The 19,917-nt window shown below is 39.1% G+C and overlaps 1 protein-coding gene across 1 annotated transcript in view; it reads right to left on the reverse strand.

Annotated features, from left to right (window-relative positions):
- Nucleotides 1-1,311: 1,311 nt before the first annotated feature.
- The window catches only part of TBC1D25 (TBC1 domain family member 25), a 47,098-nt gene continuing 28,492 nt past the window's right edge, over nucleotides 1,312-19,917 (reverse strand). Inside the window, exons 4-6 of the mRNA XM_077145374.1 lie at nucleotides 8,652-8,779; nucleotides 8,302-8,490; nucleotides 1,312-8,010 (exon numbers count right to left, since the gene is read on the reverse strand). Of these exons, the coding sequence (XP_077001489.1) occupies nucleotides 6,649-8,010; nucleotides 8,302-8,490; nucleotides 8,652-8,779 (1,679 nt within the window). The 3' untranslated portion in view covers nucleotides 1,312-6,648. The remainder of the gene's footprint in view (nucleotides 8,011-8,301; nucleotides 8,491-8,651; nucleotides 8,780-19,917) is intronic.

Genomic DNA, 19,917 nt, shown 5'->3' on the forward strand with positions numbered 1-19,917 from the left:
CCTTGCCAATATCCCTATTGGTCAAATTCCCATATTCCTCTCCTTGTTGATTTTCAGAGATTCCTCACATAATCTGAATATTAATCCCCTAGGTACCTCTCCCACTGTGGTATGGTATCCTTAGTTGAATATAGATATTTAACTTTGAAATAATAAAACATTTTTCCTTATAATCTGAGCTTCAGTGCTTTTAAAGAAATCCTTCTCTTCCCCCAAATCACAAAAGATGTCCTACATTTTCTTATATTAACTTTATAGTTTTGCCCTCACATTTTTTTCTCTTTAATCTATGTAGAGTCCATTCCTATATGTGATGTGAGAAAGGGATCTGTATCCTTTCTCATGAGCCAGATTTCCCATCACCATCTACTAAGCAATCTATTCCATCCTTTTTTTTTTTTTTTGGTACAACCTCTTTCATATATTATGTCTTGTAGATACATGGTTTTGTTTCTGAGCTATTTTCTCTGTTCCATTGGTCTTCCTGTCAGCTCTCAGGCCAATTTTTTTTTCTTTAATTACCATGGCTTAATGGTATGTCTTAATATCTAGTAAGGCAAGTCCCCATCAAAACTCCTCTTTTTGAAGGTTATCTTAGATATTCATGATCCTTTATCCATTCTAAATTCTAATGTAAGTTATTATAATTCTAAAAAAAGTAGTGGAAGTTTTATTGGGATTATCTACATTGAATTTGTAGATTTGCGTAGAAATAGCATCTTAATATTACTTGTGGAAGTTTTAAGTTAGGTCCATAAATTCTTTAACATTGCTCTCTTCAAGAGCTGGGGCCTAATTCCCTTCCCCGTGAATGTGGACTGGGCATAGTGATTCATTTGTAATGAATAGAATAAGGCATAAGTAATAGTGTGACACTTCTGAGACTAGGTCATAAAAGGCACTTTGGCTTCCTACTTTTTCCCACACACGGATTGCTCACGCTGCAGGAAGTTAGCTGCCATGTTGTGAGCAGCCCTTTGGAGAGGCCCTGATGACAAGGAACTAAGGCCTCTTGCCAACAGCCATGTGAGTGAGCCTTCTTGGAAGTGAATTCTCCTGTCCCAGCAAGCCTTCAGATAACTGCAGCCCTAACCCACATCCTGACTGCAACCTCACCTCCTCAGAGACTCTGAGCCAGAAAACACCCAGCCAAGCCTCTCCCTGAATCCTGATCCTCAGAAACTGTATGAGATAGTGTTTGTTGTTTTAAGCCAGTAGTTTTGGGGGTAATTTGCTACACAATAGATAACTAATACATCACCAGAAATCTTCAGCAAAGAGCAAGAAATGTTTCTCCTTTTATTCAGATCATGTTTGTTATTAGAATTTAAAAAATTTTCTTAATAGAGTTCTTTTATTAACCAATGTTAAATTTAAATTTGTTTTTGAATATTTTCTTGTTGTTTACTGCTGGTATAGAGAAACGCTTTTGATTTTCATAGGTTGATCTTGTATCTGGTAACCTTCTGAACTCTCTCATTTGTCCTAGTAACTTTTCTGTTGATTCTTTTGTTTCTTTAAGGTAGTTGATCATAACATTTGAAAATGAGTTTTATCAATTCTTTCCAAAATGTACACATTTCTTTTCCTCTCCTTACAGCATTGGCTAGTATTATATTAAATAGAATTGAGAGTGAACATCCTTGTTTTATTCTTGATCTTAAAGGGAAATGTATTTAAAATGTCTCTATTTGAAATATATTCAAATCTAATTTGTTTGCAGGGTTTTATTAATGATTTGATGCACAGAGATTCAATTTCTCTTATTAGCATTTTCCCATTTGCAGCACATAAAATTAGTTCATCCATCTGGAATGGTTTGATAATGTATCTTGCAAACTTTTTATATTTTTACATGTTATTATTTTAATGAATACATTTAAAATATTGATCCAGATAACACAGACTAATTTAGAGGTTAAATATCAGATTAGCTAATTTATGTATTTTAGAATATGCCCATTTTGAATGTAATTGAACTGAAAGTAATCCATTTGTTCCATTTAGTGATAATATAGCACAGCTATTTCTGTCAGAAACTGTGATTTTATTTGGATATAACTTTTTAAATGTACATAAGAAAATAGTCTATAAAGTCTTAAATATTTAAAAAAAAAAAAAGGTCTCTATTTGAAAGGGGGAAAATTCAACTTCCCCAAGTGGAGAATTCTTGATATTCTCACAAGCAGTGGGGACAACCAAAGCAATAGGTTGAGCACCCACTCTTGGGGTTTGTTCATATGAAATTTATCCCCACAAAGGATAGGTCAATTAGGCCTGAGTCACCATCAAGAGAACCTCTTCTGTTCCTCAGATGTGGCCTCTCTCAGCCAACACGACAAGCAAACTCACTGCCCTCCCTTTCTCTACGTGGGACATGACTCCCAGGGGTGTGGACCTTCCTGGCAACGTGGGACAGAAATCCTAGAATAAACTGGAACTCAGCACAAAGGGATTGAGAAAATCTTCTCAACCAAAAAGGGGGAGAGAGAAATGAGACAAAATAAAGTGTCAATGGCTGGGAGATTCCAAACAGAGTCAAGAGGTTATCCTGGAGGTTATTCTTATGCATTAAATAGATATTACCTTTTTAGTTAAGGTGTAACAGAGAGGCTGGAGGGAACTGCCTGAAAATGTAGAGCTGTGTTCCAGTAGCCATGTTTCTTGAAGATGATTGTATAATGATATAGCTTTCGCAATGTGACTGTGTGATTGTGAAAACCTTGTGTCTGATGCTTCTTTTATTTACCTTATGGACAGATGAGTAAAACATATGGATTAAATATAAATAAAGAATAGGGGGAACAAATGTTAAAATAAATTTAGTAGATTGAAATGAAAGAGAGGTGTAAGGGGTATGGTATGCATGAATTTTTTGTTTTCTGTTTATCTCTTTTTCTGAATTGATGCAAATGTTCTAAGAAATGATCATGAAGATGAATATACCACTATGTGATAAAAAAAGAAAAGAATGTTCATATTGCATGTTGTTTTTATTGAAAAATTTTTTTAAATGTCTCTATTCAAAATATTTGCTGTAAGTTTTTGCTACATAACCTTTATCAAGTATGGAACTTCTCTTATTTTGCTGAGTTCTTTTAAAAATATCATAAATTGGCACAGAACCTTTGTCAAATACATTTTCTGCTTTGATATTATCATATTTTTCTCCTTTAGTTGATTGATGTGGTAAATTACATTCATGAATTTCCTGATGTTGAAGCATCTTTGCATTCCTGGGATAAGCCGTATTTGTGATTTTTAAAAATACACTATTGGTTTCAGCTAGCTACTATTAGAACTTTTGCATATTTATTCATAAGTGAAGTGAGTCTTTAACTTTCATTGTCTTGGATTTTCCTTATCTGGTTTTCGAATCGAGATTACCCTAGCCTCATAAAATGAGCTGGTAGCTTTTGTATTTTTTGCTTTCTTCCTATTTTCTGGAACAATTTGTATAAGATGGGAGTTTATTTCCTTGAAAGCTTGATAGAACTACCTCTACAAAACCATGTGAGTCTGGTCCTGAGTCTTGTTACGGGAAAATGGAGCGTCTTTGACTACCATTTCAATGTTTCTTTAAATTTATTGGTTGTTCAAGTTTTGTATTTCTTTTTGGATCAATCTGAGCACATTCTTATTTCTCCAGAAACTTATGCATTTCATCTAGGTTTCCAAATGTACCAGCTTGCAATTTTTTAGCCTCTTTTTGTGTAATTTTCCTTTTTCTGTATTTTAATTTTTTAAAATCAGCCTTAGCAGAGATCTAATATTTTCAAAAATCCAGCTTTTGATTTTAATCCTTATTACTATTTTTATTTTTGCTTATTTCCTTCCTTATATTATTTCCTCCATGACTCAATCCTTTGAGTTTGTTCCTCTGCTTTTCCCAACTTGAGTTGAATGCTTAGATCATTTTCATTCTTCAACCTTTCTTCTTTCCTGATAAGTGTATTTAAAGCTATACATTTTCTATAACTGATTTTTCTGTGTCCTACAAGTGTGGGCATGTGGTGCTTTATTATTTAGTTTTAAATATTTCTAAAGTTCTTTCATGATTTCTTCTTTTATCCAAGGATTGTTTAGTAATTTAGGGGTTGCTTTTTTTTCCCCAGCTTTTTGTTATTACTTGCTAATTTTGTTATTGCTTGCTAATTTCATTGTATCATGGTCAGAGAACATTTTTAATATTGATACTTTTGAATTTATTGAGACTTTGTGCCCTAACATTGTCTATTTTTGTAATTGCTAAATGTAAACTTTTAGAAGTCTCCATTTAAGTGATGGGTTATATAGATGTATAATATATATACATATATATATATATATATATACACATACACATATATGTATCAATCTTAACAATGACTTGACAATAACTTGTTCAGGGTTTCTTAGAAATACATACGTGTGTGTTGATGGTAGAGACATCTTTATTGTATACTCAAATACATGTCCTTTGTCTTTTGTGATCTTAAATTCTATTATATTAGCTATCAAGATGGCTATCCCAGATTTCTTTGGGCTTTTATTAGTTTGATCAATGTTTTTATCATCCTTTCATTTTCAATATTTCTGACTCTTTTTCTATGTGTGTGTATTGTTGGACTTTTTTTTTTAAAATACACTGAGGGTCTCTGTGTTTTAAACAGTCTAACCCATTTAGATTTTTGTAATTATTATTATATTAGGACTTAGTTCTGACATCTCATTTCATAGACTCCATTTACAGTGTATTTTTTGTTCTTTTCTTCTATTATCATATTCATATCTAATATTTCCTCTGGGTCCTTTTTTAAAGATAAGTTCTTATTCCTGTTTCATATTCTAATATTATACCTTATTATACTTATTTAAAATTCTTCATCTGTCTGTCCCAATGCTTCAGATATTATATGTATGGGAGCAGGATGGTCCCAAGGACCCCCTGTGTAGTCCCCTCCCATGTTGTAAGCCAGGGTTGGTCTATCTGACCAATGGAATACAGCAGATGTGAAGGCATGTCATTTCTGAGATTGTTATAATAGTCTTGGTCACCGTCTCTTGCTTGCTCACTCAGATCACATGTTGTAAGCAGCCTATGAAGCCTCTTGGCAATAGTCATGGGAGTGAGCCACGTTGGAAGTGGGTCCTTCAGCCTTCACCTGCCTGCAGTCCTGGCTGATAACTTGACTGAGACCTCATGGGAGGCCCTGAGACAAAACCACCCAGCTAAGCCACTCATTGCTTCCTGACCCTCAGAAATTTTTCGATAATAAATATTCGTTGTTTAAGCTGATAGGTTTTGGGATATGTTGTTATATAGCAAGTTTATATTTCTCTGGAGGTAGTTATACTGCACAGATGTCTATGGTTTTTTAGGCTATGAGTTTATATTCCCCTGAAGTTATCAGCTGTTCTGGCTGGCAAAATGTACTGAGGAAAGGTTGGAGGCCAGACTCTAGTCAATCATCTGGAGTTCAAAGGGGGAAAGGGATGCACAAGGAATTGAAGCAGAGGGTGGACAGTCCCAGATACCACAAAAGCACAGTTATTTCTACTATCTACTAGCATACCACTTAATAATCCTCTGGTAGGGGTTTCATCTTTAAACCCTATGAGAAAAGCAGCTTAAAGAGGAGGTATAATTTACCAGCCCTGGTGTCAGGAAGGGAAGAGGTAGAGAGGTGATTACCTCTGCTGGTCATCTCTTTACCCCAGCAGGGTTCTTACTGCCCTGATGTTAACCCCAGGTGGGGAAAGGGACCTTTTTTGACCACTGCCCCACAAATAAGTAGGCAACTTCTTTCAGGACCTGAGTTTTATCAGGTCTTGATTTATATGTCCACATCAGTGGGATAGAGAAGGCAAATAAATGGTTAAAACAGGTGCTCATGAAAAAAAAAACAAAACAGGTGCTCACGAGCTAGAAAACGAGTTTATAGGTTTGTGGCATGAGCTGGCCCCTACGCAAGTGATGATAGGAGCCGTAGCCCCCTACCCAGAGCCACCAGCATTTGTGTATAAGACACCCAGGGGAGGATCTAGATCCTAAAAATGATGACATGTGGAATGCCAGGTGTGGTTGGTCCAATGTTTCTAATTAGTCCACACTTCCCAGTATTTGTAATGAATCTTGCCCTTTCTTGAGCCAGGAACTCTCTCTCATCCATCTATTCAAAATAGTTAAGTCAAGGGGCACATCCAGAAAACTTACATTCACAGACTTAATACAGACCCTCATAGGCAGACAGGTGTATCAATAAACAGACTCAGGTCTTCTTCCTCAAGCAGCGCCCCCACCCCCTCGGGGATGCAGGAGCCACCCTCCAAGAAGTAGAAGTATTTCAACTCCATTAGGTAAAGAGCCCATGGAGATTCCATTTACAGAAAAACCAAGGAAGGGAGCAGAATAATACACAGACCATAGTGACCTTCATGTGTGCAAAATACAGTTGTTTAAAAATAAAACAAACCAAACAAAGAAAGAGGCTGTAACCTCCATGGGGCAGTGCCAGAGCAGAGCCCCACACACTCAGACCTGGGGAGAGGGCCCCACACTCCGGCAGGTCTAGGGCTGGCAGGCAGGGAGGTGGGGTCTCACGTATAGGCCCTCATGGCAGAGAATGGATATCTGGTGGGGCTGGTGGTGGGATGGAGGGAGCCTGATCAAGATGGAGCTGTGGCCTCGGCCCCCTCCTCTGAGTCCCACACCTCTGACTGCAGGTAATCAGCAAAGAGAGCCTTGGCCCGGCGGAGGACTCGCCCCAGATGGTGTTTTCTCACAAGGCGGTCAAAGTGCATGGCCAGCTCATTATAATCCAGCCCATTGCGCATAATGTGGTCACGGTGCTCCAGCAGGATGGCAAGACAGAGGAAGAGCATGAATGGGTTTCCCCGGCCAAACTCCTGTGGGGGTGGCAGGCCCAGTGGTGGTGGGGGTGGCAGAGACTTCCCATGGTCCTGTGGGGAGCCCATGTCTTGCATCAAAGGGGATCCTGCAGCCATGTCACCAGCAGGAGAGGCCTCCTGGGTAGATGGTGGAGATGAGGAGGATGGGGAATCAGGATGGGAAGAGGAGGAGAGCAATGGATCTGGGGAATTCAGAAAGGGCTCAGAGAGGGACTTGGAGCTGAGGAGAGCGGCTGGGCATACCAGCTGGAGCAAAGGGTCCCTCCTGGGGCCTGTGCTATCCCTGAGTTGCTGGAGGTCATCCAGGCTGGCTTGTCTCAGGAGACGGCCCCCGCCACCAGGCCCCCGGCTAGCTGTGTCCAAATGGTCAACAGCATCTTCGAAAGCACCATTTCCTCCACCAGCAGGCCTCAACATGTGCCTCTGTCGCACAGGCCTCCCCCTGTGGCCACCGAAGCCGGTATCTACCACTTGGCTGGGGGGTCCTACAAGCTCAACCTCATGTTCAGGAGGATCTGGGGGCAGTGAACTCCAGGTAACCTCAAGCATGCGGAGGGCATCATCAAAGGCGAACTCACGCTTGAGCTCGAGCAGCAGCCAGCGGTAACAGAAGAAGAGGTCGTCAGCACCAGCTTCTTGCAGGTACTGGTAGAAGTCAGGGTCAGCATGTCGCAGCAGCAGCTTTAAGTGTGCAAACTTGGTGGCCATGGCGCGGCCATCAGGATGGAAGTTCGCAGCCAGGCGCTTCATGATGCCACAAAAGCAGACAAAGGCATGGCCCTCATGGTCCATGACAGCAAGGATGGGTGAGGCAAGGTCACTCATGCCCTGACAGTAGGATACCTGTGGATGGGTGACAGCATAGGTGGTGAGCAGGTCGTGCAGTGCTCGCAGGTGTGGGCCATCCTCAGGCCCCGCATAGTAGGGGTGGGCCCGGTCGGTACGTAGCACATCCTTGAGGACTGTGCTGCGGATGAATTCCAAGTCCTCAGGGCTTGCCCGCTGTGCCCACTCACTCTTGAGCTGCTCATACTCACGGCTCTTGCGTTTCATGTAGTCCATCCGCTCACGGCCTGTCAGCCCGTCAGGGTACACATTCAGCAAGTACCGCCACACCACCTGGCCAGGGATGAAAGGCTGAGGTTCTACAGATGAGCTACCATACTCCAGTATATATCCATTACCATCCACCTACCCACCTTGAGCCTCTGGCCTCCTCCTGAAAAGTATGGCTTCTCACCTCTGACTCTTAATCCCTTCTAAAGGTGAGCTTCCTGCCCTCGAGTACCCATCCCACCCCACAACATAGTAGACTGTATGGGTCTCATGAGTTATTAATGACTGAGTTAGCAAGTGAATAAGGCGGGGAGGTAGGGGTGATGGGCCCATGGAGAGGCCAAGGAAGCTTACCTTTCTCAGGGAGGGCTCGACACCACCGTGATAGATCCGCAGGCGTAACTCCTCAGGGCGGGAGAGCTGTCCCTCATGGTTCAGGTAGGTGTGAAATTCAGCATCACTCAGGGGTGGCTTGAAGGGCTTGACATCTTCCCCATATGACCAACTCAGCACCTGTTGGACCTTAGACAAGGTGCGACCTACCTGTGAAGGAAGGAGAGGTGTGGAAGCCACTGGTAAGCTGGGCAAGCTAGGGGCAAATGCCAACCAGTATGCTCAGAATTAGGGGTACTAGTGTTCCTATGGACTACCAGGTATGCCCTGCCCTCCAACCATAGTCAGGCCCCAGGGCTCCCTGAAATCACCTGAGAAAGGATGGACTGTGTGATCGGCAGGGCAACTGTTGTCAGTGTTGATCGTTTCTCAGCTAGCAGCACGTCAGAGCCAATGACATCCTTGGGGCTGATTATGTCCCAGTCTTCCAGCAGTGGGCCTGGGTATACAAGGTGAAGCAAGATGGGGGATGAGAACCCCAGACCTCAGAGCCAGGTTCCTCTCTGTCTACCAAAGCCAGGCCACCCAAGGGGCAATGAATAACTCCCATCCCTCTTCTCATGTCATCCAAAACATGCAAAAATTAAAACCATTAGCAATTCTTTTGTGATAACCATCTCAGAAAATGGCTGGACAGCCTTTAACATATACCACTGTAATGATATAAAATAATATTTAATGGGCCCTTAACTATGTTCCAGGCACTATGCTAGGTACTTAAGTTAATGAAAGAAATAAGAATAATAAATAACACTTTCAAAGTGCTAAGCACCAGAAACTGCTGTGAACCCTTTACAGATATCAACTCATTTAATATTCACGGCAATCCTACAAGTTTAGGTTCTATTATTATTTCCATTCTTTTTATGAGGAAAAAGGCACAGTCGAATTGGTACTGGCCCCACAGCTAGTAAGTGTGGGGCCAGTATCAAAGAACCCAAATTTCAACCACAGGCTGTCTAGCTCAAGAGCCCAAACTCTTTAACTTACATTCACAACAGCCTTCTCCCACAAACCACTGTTGCTCTCATTTTACAAGTGATGACAAAAAGGTTTGGAACAATTGGTAAACAGCCCAATGCACTACAGCCAGAAAACTGAAATCTTATTTAACTTATTTCAGAGCCCAAACATATTTCAGAAAAGTATTTAGAAAAGCATGATGTGTACATTAGACAAAGGACTTTCTCCAGTTCTGACCCTTGAAACGTCAGTGAAAGTCTGCTCCTTCTCTCTCTTACTCTCCCTCATACCCTTTCTTCCCACCTCGAATGTGATGTGGAGGCTGAAATAGTGTGACTACCTTGTAACCATGAAGGTAAATTTTATGGAATCTTAAGAGACGCCAGCTCTGACACCACTGAGTGGCTAGGCCAACATCAGCAATGCTTAGTAGCCAACTTTCAAACCCTGCTACATGAAGAAAAGCAACCTCTATTTGTTTCAGCCACTGTCATTTGCAGGCAAATGCCATCCCTAACTAGCATTTCCATGGAGTCCACTGCATTCTCTTCCACAGAGCTGAGGGGAAAGCAAACCCTAGGCCACATTTGGATGTCACTGTCTCTCTCTGGATGTCTCACACGGCATTGCAAACCTAAGGTGACCAAAAAGGGAGCCCAAGATCTACTCTCAGACATGACCTCCTCCTCTGCATGAACAGCACCTCTTCTCTATTCAGTTGCTAAAGCCAGAAACCTGAGAGACATACTTGCAGCCTTTTACTCTCACAAGCCCCCGGGGCCAAGCCGTCACTGAACCTTGAGGCTTCTGCATGCTAAATATACTTCAGTTCCACCTCTTCTCTCATCTCCACTTGTTATCTTGTCTGAGCCACCTTCATCTCTCACCTGAAACTGCCTCCTATCCAGTCCCTGCTTCCTCTTTCCCTCTCCAATCTCTCCCAAGAGATGCCAGAGTGGTCTTTCTTAAAACAATAATCAGATCATTGAAACATTTAACAGGTAAAATGAGAAAGGCCACACCTTTTGATTCTGAAAATCAAACTAATGGTCTGAAAGACCAAATAGAAGAACCACTTCAAGACACAGAGCTAAAATGTAATGATTTGAGTAAAAAAGTAGAGACCTGGAAGAGAAATCAAGGAGACCTAAATGTACAAATACTAGGAAATACAGTGGGAGAAAAGGGATGAGATGGAGGCATTATCATTAAACAAGTGATAAAGGCAAATTCTCCCGAGATGTAGAAATGACTCAGCAAATCTTAGATAGAATTAATTTTAAAAAACAAACACATACAACAGCCTCCCCCTTATTCATATGCTGATGAGATACCCAGATTCTAAGAATGAAGAAAAACTCTTGCTGGCTTCCAGAGAAAAAGAACAGGCTGCTTACAATGGAAAGCAGATGAGACTGGCAATGGACTTCTGCTCCACAACTCTGGAAGCAAGAAGACAGTGGTTCATGGCACTTAGCGAGCACCGAGAAGAAACACCTGAGATCCAAGAGTCCCACACCCAACCAAGACAGTACATAGCATCACAACCATACAAAGACATTTTTGGCCATGTGAGGTTTCAGGGTGTACATCTAATCCATGCACTCTATTGGAGGAAAACATCAAAGCAGTTCTCTAAGCAAATGGCTACTGAAGAACAGTAAGAGCTCAAGTTGGGGAAGGCAAAGAGGCAGGGAAATGGTGGTGGGCCACAAGTTTTTTATACAGCTAAACATAAAAGGACAAAGACAGTATAACTTGGAATGTCTAATATTAAGTGTTGCATTAGAAGTCCTAAACATAAACAACTTACTATAAAGGGAAATGTAATGATGACCTGGAATTTAATAAGAAAAAAAATCAAAGCTGTGTAAGCAAAACCTGGAAGTTAAGGGTTAGGGATCAGAGGAAGAATAAGAGTTAGAATTGTTTCAAAACTTTCATTTCAAGGGTTGGAGGAAAATGGGAGAGACTAGAGGAGAAAATGTAGTTTAAAGGTTTCACTGTTGATTGTATAAAAAGCATAAATTCAGTGTGGTGGATTGACTTGTACACTCCAGTTTGGACATGTTCTTGGTCTTGGTCCACATTCTGGTGGGTGTGGACCCATTATAAATAAAATCTCGTCAAGATGTTACTTCAATTAAGGTGTGGCCCAACTGAATCAAATTGGGCTTTAATCCAGATTACTGGAGTCCTTTTTAAGCCAGTGTGAAAGTCAGATGGAGAAAGAAGCCACAGGGAGCAGGCAGCAGCTGCCAGTCCATGAAACCTAGAAGAAAAGAAGACATTGCCATATGCACTGCCAGATGACAGAAAGGCTAAGGAGCCCCAAAGATTGCCAGGTAGCCAGAAGGTACCAACCCCAGGAGGAAGCCTTCCAGCCTCTGAAACCATGAGCCAATAATGACTGTCCTGCTGTTAAGCCAACCCATTGTATTGATAGTTGTTTTAGCCAGCCAAGAAACTAAAACATTCAGCTATAGGGTATTTGTGAGAGACTCACCTAAAATGAGGTAACAGAAAGGTTGAAAGTGAAAGAAAAATAAAGGCATACCTAGACAACACAAACAAACAAAAAACAAGAGCAGCAGTGTGAATACCAGAAAAAGCACGGCTTAAAATCAAAAGCAATAAACAGGAAAAGAAGGAGGTTATATACTGATTAAAAAACAAGAACAAAAACAAAGACCAAACCTATTAATAAAATGGGTTAAGGATTTCTATATAAGCACAAACTCAATTAGTGGCAAAACCTGATCTGAACTGACATAAGACTATACATTGTTTTTACGTAACCCACTTAGTATGAATATGCAACATTTCCCTGAAGAAACATTTAAGTGTTTTCACTATGAGATGCTGCCTCAGACCCTGCTTGTGGTATTACATAATATATGTTGTGCACACTACATTTCCTTATCATAACATCATCAGATTTCCCAAACCTAAAATTAACATAAATTAAATGCAATGCCAATCAGAAATCTAATGGGTTTTTTCCTGGAACTGGATTAAAATAATTTCAAGGTTCATATTGTAGCACGAAAACAACGCATGAGGCTGCAGGCCTCCAGGAACGTTCCACGAAATTAGAGCAGGCTGAGACTAAGGGTCCACAGTTTAGGGAAGCAAGTGATTTATTAGTCGTGCCCACGGGGCTCAGCCAAGTCACCTCGAAAGTCTGAGTCCTGAACAAAAGGCAACATTGTTTTTTTTCATTCCACTCTACATATATAATCAGTAATTCTTAATATTATCACATAGTTGCATATTCATAATTTCTTAGAACACTTGCATCAATTTAGAAAAAGAAATAAAAAGACAACAGAAAAAGAAATAAAACGATAACAGAGAAAAAAAAAGATTATACATACCATACCCCTTACCCCTCGCTTTCATTTATCACTAGCATTTCAAACTAAATTTATTTTAACATTTGTTCCCCCTATTATTTATTTTTATTCCATATGTTCTACTCTTCTGTTAATATGGTAGATAAAAGGAGCATCAGACACAAGGTTTTCACAATCACACAGTCACATTGTGAAAGCTATATCATTGTTCAATCATCATCAAGAAACATGGCTACTGGAACACAGCTCTACATTTTCAGGCAGTTCACTCCAGCCTCTCCACTACATCTTGAACAACAAGGTGATATCTACTTAATGTGTAAAAATAACCTCCAGGATAACCTCTCGACTCTGTTTGGAATCTCTCAGCCATTGACACTTAGTCTCATTTCACTCTTCCCCCTTTTGGTCGAGAAGGTTTTCTCAATCCCTTGATGTTAATTCTCAGCTCATTCTAGGGTTTTTCTCAGTCCCTTGATGCTGAGTTTCAGCTCATTCCAGGATCTCTGTCCCACGTTGCCAGGAAGGTTCACACCCCTGAGAGTCATGTCCCACGTAGAGAGGCAACATTGGTTTTTATAGACACTATTACATGCTGCAGATAGGGCAAGTGTAATACGGCAAATAGCAATATTAAAGGAAAGACAATTGGTCAGTTTAAGGTGCAAAGCAGGTTACAGAAGCAGATAAGCTGTTAGGGGAGGGGTCCCTATCCCAGGAATGTATCTTATCTTTATTGCCTGGAGTTTCATCCGTTCCCAGCGGTAAGGAGAGGGGGTCTTTACCCCAGGAATGTATCCTATCTTTATTGCCTGCAGCTTCATCCGTTCCCAGAGGTCAGGAGAGGGGGTCTGGGGTTTTCTACAGGAAAGGCAGCCGAACAAGAGAGAGAAAGGGGGGGCCTGCTTGCTACAATCTGAAAGAATCCATGTTTAAGAATAGCTAAGAAAAGAGAATAGTGGGAGGATGGCAAAGGATAGCCTTATAAAAAATTTTTATTAAAGAAATTGTGTGTTTACAGAAAAATTATGCATAAAATATAGGATTCCCATATACCACCATATTATTAACTACTTGCACTGCTGTGGTACATTTGTTACAATTGGTGAAAGCACATTTTTATAACTGTACTACTACTATATTCCATGGTTTAACTTAGGATTCATTGTATAATGTGGTTTCATGGATTAAAAAAATTTTTTTATCCTATTACCATATATACAATATAACATTTCGCCTTTTAACCACATTCAGAATACTCCACTGCTGTTAATTATGTTCACAATGTCATGCTACCATCACCACATCCATTACCAAAACATTTCCATCCTTCCAAAAGGAGCTCTGTACATTTTTTTAAAAAGAAAATAAAAAGTAAAAGGAACACCCAAGACATCTATTCCTCTATCCCCCCAACTGTTTATTTTTTGTCTTTTTTTTTTCTTACACATCAGTCCTTACACTGGATAAAGGAAGTGTCAGTCACAAAGTTTTCACAATCACACGGACAGACCTTAAAAGCTCTGTGGTTATTCAACTGTCTTCAAGAATCAACGCTATTAGATTACAGTTCAACAGTTTCAGATATTTCTCTTTAGCTACTCCAATACACCAAAAGCTGAAAAGGAATATTTATAAATTACTTAAGAATAACTTCCATAATGACCTCTCAAATCTATTTGAAATCTCTCAACCACTGAAACTTTATTTTGTTTCATTTCTCTTCCCCCTATTGGTTACCTTATTAAAATTTACTACAAAACCACTGTCATAAAAATATGGGAGCTTGGGTCGTGGTGGTCCCGTGTCCCCATCTGCCACAGGTGTGTGAGCTGTTTGGGCCCAGGGCAGCTCTAGAAGCCATGGCTTTTACCCTGTACTCGCTGCTACAGGTGGCTCTGCTCTGCAACAATGCCATCTCTAGATAGCTCGAGGAGCCCTTCCCCAAGAACAATGGGGAACCTGAGACAGAAAAAGATTGGCTGGGGAACAAACCAAGGAATTAGTGGATCTGGAGAGGATTCAAGAATTAAATCTCAGCAAATGAACCTTATTCAACCTGTAAGAACTGTGATGAGAGTACCACTGAAAATAATAAACTCAACTGCAATTGTATTACTTTTATTATTTGAGTAAAGAGCCATGGGGGAAATGGAGACTTGGAAAAAGAGATAAAAGCAAAAGTTATTACTTGAGTCATTATTAGAATATATAGATATCTTTGCTGGCCAACCTTGCACTTGACAAAAATGTAAAGCTGATAATAAAATAAGAGTTCTTATTTATCTGATTTTTAAAAATGTTAAACTTATGGTTTCATTACAAAAAGATCAGACTAATACAACAGAGGCAATAATATTCAGAATTGAAATACATTTGATTGCTTGCTGTTAATAACAGTTCTTTCTGAGGTAATAATTGTTTAAAAAGGTACAAGACTGTCATGTCTACATTCATATTCCTCACTTGTCAGAGATAAGTTTGTTTGTTTTTCCAAATTTTAGACGTTCCTTATGACTTAGCTATGATGTGAGAGTGATTATCTCCCTAGATAAAATTTAAAGAATTTGAAAAACTAATTATTACATATAAAATGATAAATAGGCAATTAAAAACTTTTTAGTTAAATATTTTTTTAGCATTTTTAAATTTATTTTATTTTATTTTTTATACCAAAAAACACAAAGCAAGTGCAAATGTTCCTATTTTGATCATTCCATTCTACATATATAATCAGTAATTCACAATATCATCACATAGTTGCATATTCATCACCATAATCATTTCTCGGGACATTTGCATCTATTCAGAAAAAGAAATAAAATGAAAATAGAAAAAAAATTATACATACCATACCACTTACCCCTCCCTTTCATTGATCACTAGCATTTGAATCTAAATTTATTATAACATTTGTTCCCCTATTATTTATTTTTATTCCATATGTTCTACTCATCTGTTGACAAGGTAGATAAAAGGAGCATCAGACACAAGGTTTTCACAATCACACAGTCACATTGTTAGAGGTATATCATTATACAATCATCTTCAAGAAACATGGCTACTGGAACACAGCTCAGGCAGCTTCCCCAGCCTCTTCATTACATCTTGAATAACAAGGTAATATCTACTTAATGCATAAGAAAAACCTCCAGGATAACTTCTTGACTCTGTTTGGAATCTCTCAGCCATTGATACTTTTGTCTCATTTCACTCTTCCCGCTTTTGGTCAAGAAGGTTTTCTCAATCCCTTGATGCTAAATCTCAGCTCATTCTAGGGTTTTTCTCAATCTCTTGATGCTGAGTCTCAGCTCTTTCTAGGATTTCTGTCCCACATTGCCAGGAAGGTCCACACCCCTGGGAGTCATGTCCCACGTAGACAGGGGTAGGGTAGTGAGTTTGCTTGTTGTGTTGGCTGGAGAGAGGCCACATCTGAGCAACAAAAGAGGTTCTCTTGGGGGTGACTCTTAGGCCTAATTTTAAGTAGGCTTGACCTATCCTTTGTGGGGTTAAGTTTCATATGAACAAACCCCAAGACTGGGGGCTCAGCCTATAGCTTTGGTTGTCCACTTAGTTAAATATTTTGACTATATATTGTCTCAGTTATGGAAAAGTCAAATTTATAATAACTATTGAGGAGCAGTACTCCCTGATTTCAGGGAGAATTCTAAAATTGTAAGTCAGCCAGTCACATAATGATTGTGTTTCTGTTTTAAGTTCTTACATGCATTTGTTATTTTATTGATTTGCCTGATTGATGATATCAGACCATATTTTCACTGGTTAAAAAAATCTGTGTAGAAAAGTCTGTGTCATATTTTATGACGATGACTTAATTTTTTAAATCAGCATAAATGTAAGCCTACAAGAGCAATCCTAAACAATCACAATTAAACTATACTATATAAAAAGACTATGTTTATTGCGAAGGATTTACCTGCAAAAAAATGATCACATTTCCAGTTCTTCGTGGAAACATTAAGGTGTGTGAGTTTAATTCTTCATTCTGTTTGACAACAGAGCAATTACGCTGGATAAACTGTTTTATGTTTGGTATTGTTTTTATGTTTTAGACCATCTTGTGAGGTTATTTGCTTATCCATAATAACAGTTTTGTGAAAAAGGTCAAAACTATGCAATGTTTTTTTGTGGGAATTATCAGTTATAGTGTTTTGAATGGATGGAATGACATTTTTGTTTATAGGAGAACATCTGTAAATAAAGTTCAATTTCCAAGCCAAGCATTTGGTTTTTTTGTTTTGTTTTGTTTTTGGCATGGGCAGGCTCTGGGAATTGAACCTGGGTCTCTTGCATGGCAGGTGAGAATTCTGCCACTGAACAACCGTTGCACCACCCAATCATTTGGTTTTATACCTTCGTACATACCTACCAGTGTTAAACTGAATTAATTTCCATTTTGTGTATAGCACACTTGCTGTAAAATCGCTGAGCACAGATTTAATGAAAGGAAATATTCCCAATCCTTTTTTTTTCTTAAATGGATTAACTGAATTGCTGATATACATCAAGAATACTCAAAAGCAACATTTTATTCCACGGTTTAAATTACTTCTAAAACTTTGGAGCAGGTATTGAATACCTATCATCCATAATTGAGTCAGAGATGGATGATTTCTGGGTTGTGGGCTTGCAACTGAACCAAGGAAATATACCAGGGATTCTAATTTGATTACTTGGTTTATGTGAATAACTAACATATCTGCCACCTAGTGGCAGGGTTCTTTTGGACTTAGAGCTGATTCATGAGTCCGAGTTTAAGGCACAGAACAGATTCAAAAGAAGCAGTTAACGGAGGGCACTCCCATTTCTCCAAATGCTATGAGCTATACAGACTGTGAAAAGAAAAAAGAGACACACACACACACCTTGGTCTGAGGCCATTTTCATGTAAGACATACACACCTTCATGCTTAATTTAGCATTGGGACAGTACCCAAATTCACACTTCACTGGGGAGCAGTCACAGCAGGGCAGTGTCACAGTTTTCAGCAGCAAAATGGTTCTCAGGAAAGTGAACATCAAAATGTGTCATCTCTGGATGCCAGTTACACAATTCCAGTTTTAATGCACCTGAAAGGAGTTTTCCCCAGGGCAGTTCTGATTCAGTAATCATAGTACCATACTTTATAGACAATAACTTAAGTACTTGTTTGCCTACCTGCCTACCTACATTCCCTCCCCTGCCATCCATTCTCAGGGTTAACTATTTGTGACCATTCTTGACTCCAAATGGTCATAGTATTTATACCCCTTATGTATTCTGGCCCTGCATCTGCATGCCTTTGGCCTGTTGTGAAGGGTCTTGGCTCTAATCTATAAATCTATAAATATGAACTGAACATTGGTTTTAAATTTTGATTGTTAGGAGCAGAACTAGATTTTCAAAGGAGTTCTAACAGAAGTGTAATATTCCAATTTTGAATACAGATGAGAGCAGCTCCTTCGATTTATTTATTTATTTTTAGTTGAAGCAGAGCTGGAGCCCAAAGGCCCACTGTTCAGCCTCCATCTGACTCTTATCAAGCTTCCTGAGGCACTTCAACCAAACCTTAAGTTTTTGAAAACATGGTTAAAAGGATTAAAACTCTACTTTAGATAAAGTAAGAGGAGGCAAGGCGATCTATACTCTCTCTATAAGTCATCACTGTGAATTTATGTGTGTCTTCTCATGAAGAGAATTGAAAGAAAGGAATATATTAAAAAGAGTAGGGGGCAGGCCACACTGGCTCAGAAGGCAGGAATGCTTGTCTGCAATGCCAGAGGACCCGGGTTCGATTCCCGGTGCTGCCCATGTTAAAAAAAAAAAGAGTAGGCAGAAAGGTATTTCTAATATGCCAAGAAAACCTTTTACCATGTGACTTAAGGCACAGAAACTTCCTAGAACCTTAGATATTTTTTGGTTGTCTCATCTGTAAAACTGGTCAATAGCTATCTGAGAACAGAAATTTAAACCAGATGATCTATATGCATATTTTCAATATCATTAACATTTGATTCTAAATGTACCTCAGTTAAAGAGGTACGTTTAGGTACATGCTCATGAAGTAAAATGTTTTTGATAAAGTAAATCACTTTCTCACTAATTTATACATTTAAAATTATAACCAATAATAAAATTTTGATACTAAACAAAAATGAAATAATAATAATAAAAATATGGAGTTAGCACAGTAATAGACAAATACATCCAACAAGTGGAATTAAATAGAAATCCTAAAAATAAATTTAAGTATATTTGGGAACTCAATATGAGATAAAAGTAGAAATTAAAATCAGAATAGGGCAGTGCAATGGTGGCTCAGTGGCAGAATTCTTGCCTGCCATGCTGGAGACCCAAGTTTGACTCCCGGAGCCTGCCCACAACAACAACAACAACAACAACAAAAATCAATATAGAACAGGTGGTTTATTTAATAAATGATGCTGGCATAATAGACTATCTGGAATTTTATAAAAGCTGGGTTAGACGACTGGCTAAACAAGCTGTGGTATGTATATATAATACACTATTTGCAGTTGTAAGACAGAATAAAGTCATAAAGCATGTAACAAAGTGGACAGACCTTGAGGACATTATGCTGAGTGAGATTAGCCAGAAACAAAAAGACAAATACTGTATGGTCTCACTGATACAAACTAACATTAATGAATGAACTTGGAGAATTTCAGTTAAGAACAGAGGTGGTCATCAGGAGATAGAAACAGGGTAGATATTGGGTAATTCGAGCTGAAGGATATAGAGTGTACAACAGGACTTATTGTAAAAATTCAGAAATGGATAGCACAATACTATCTGATAGTAGCACAATAAAGTTCACTGAATGAAGCTGAATGTGAGAATGACAGAGGGAGGAGGGCTGGGGGCACATAAGGAACCAGAATGAAAGACAATAAAGACTGAGATGGTATAATCTAGGAATGCCTAGAGTATACAATGATAGTGACTAAATGTACAAATTAAAAGATGTTTTTGCATGAGGAAGAACAAAGGAATGTCAATATTGCAGGGTGTTGAAAATAGACGGTCATTTATACTTTAAAACGTCAACTTCTGTGTGAGACTAAAGCAAAAATTGTTTATTTCGTACAAAATTTATATTCTGACTGGTGCATTTCCTAATATAACTTATGTGGACACCTTAATTGAACACCATAAATACATGGAACCTTGACTAGGGCATGAGATTTTGTAGGTTTGTCCAGAGTGATGCCCTGATGAATCCCAGAGTGATTTGAA

The sequence above is a fragment of the Tamandua tetradactyla genome, chromosome X (genome assembly GCF_023851605.1).
Source record: "Tamandua tetradactyla isolate mTamTet1 chromosome X, mTamTet1.pri, whole genome shotgun sequence".
In the NCBI taxonomy this organism is placed as follows: Eukaryota; Metazoa; Chordata; class Mammalia; order Pilosa; family Myrmecophagidae; genus Tamandua; species Tamandua tetradactyla.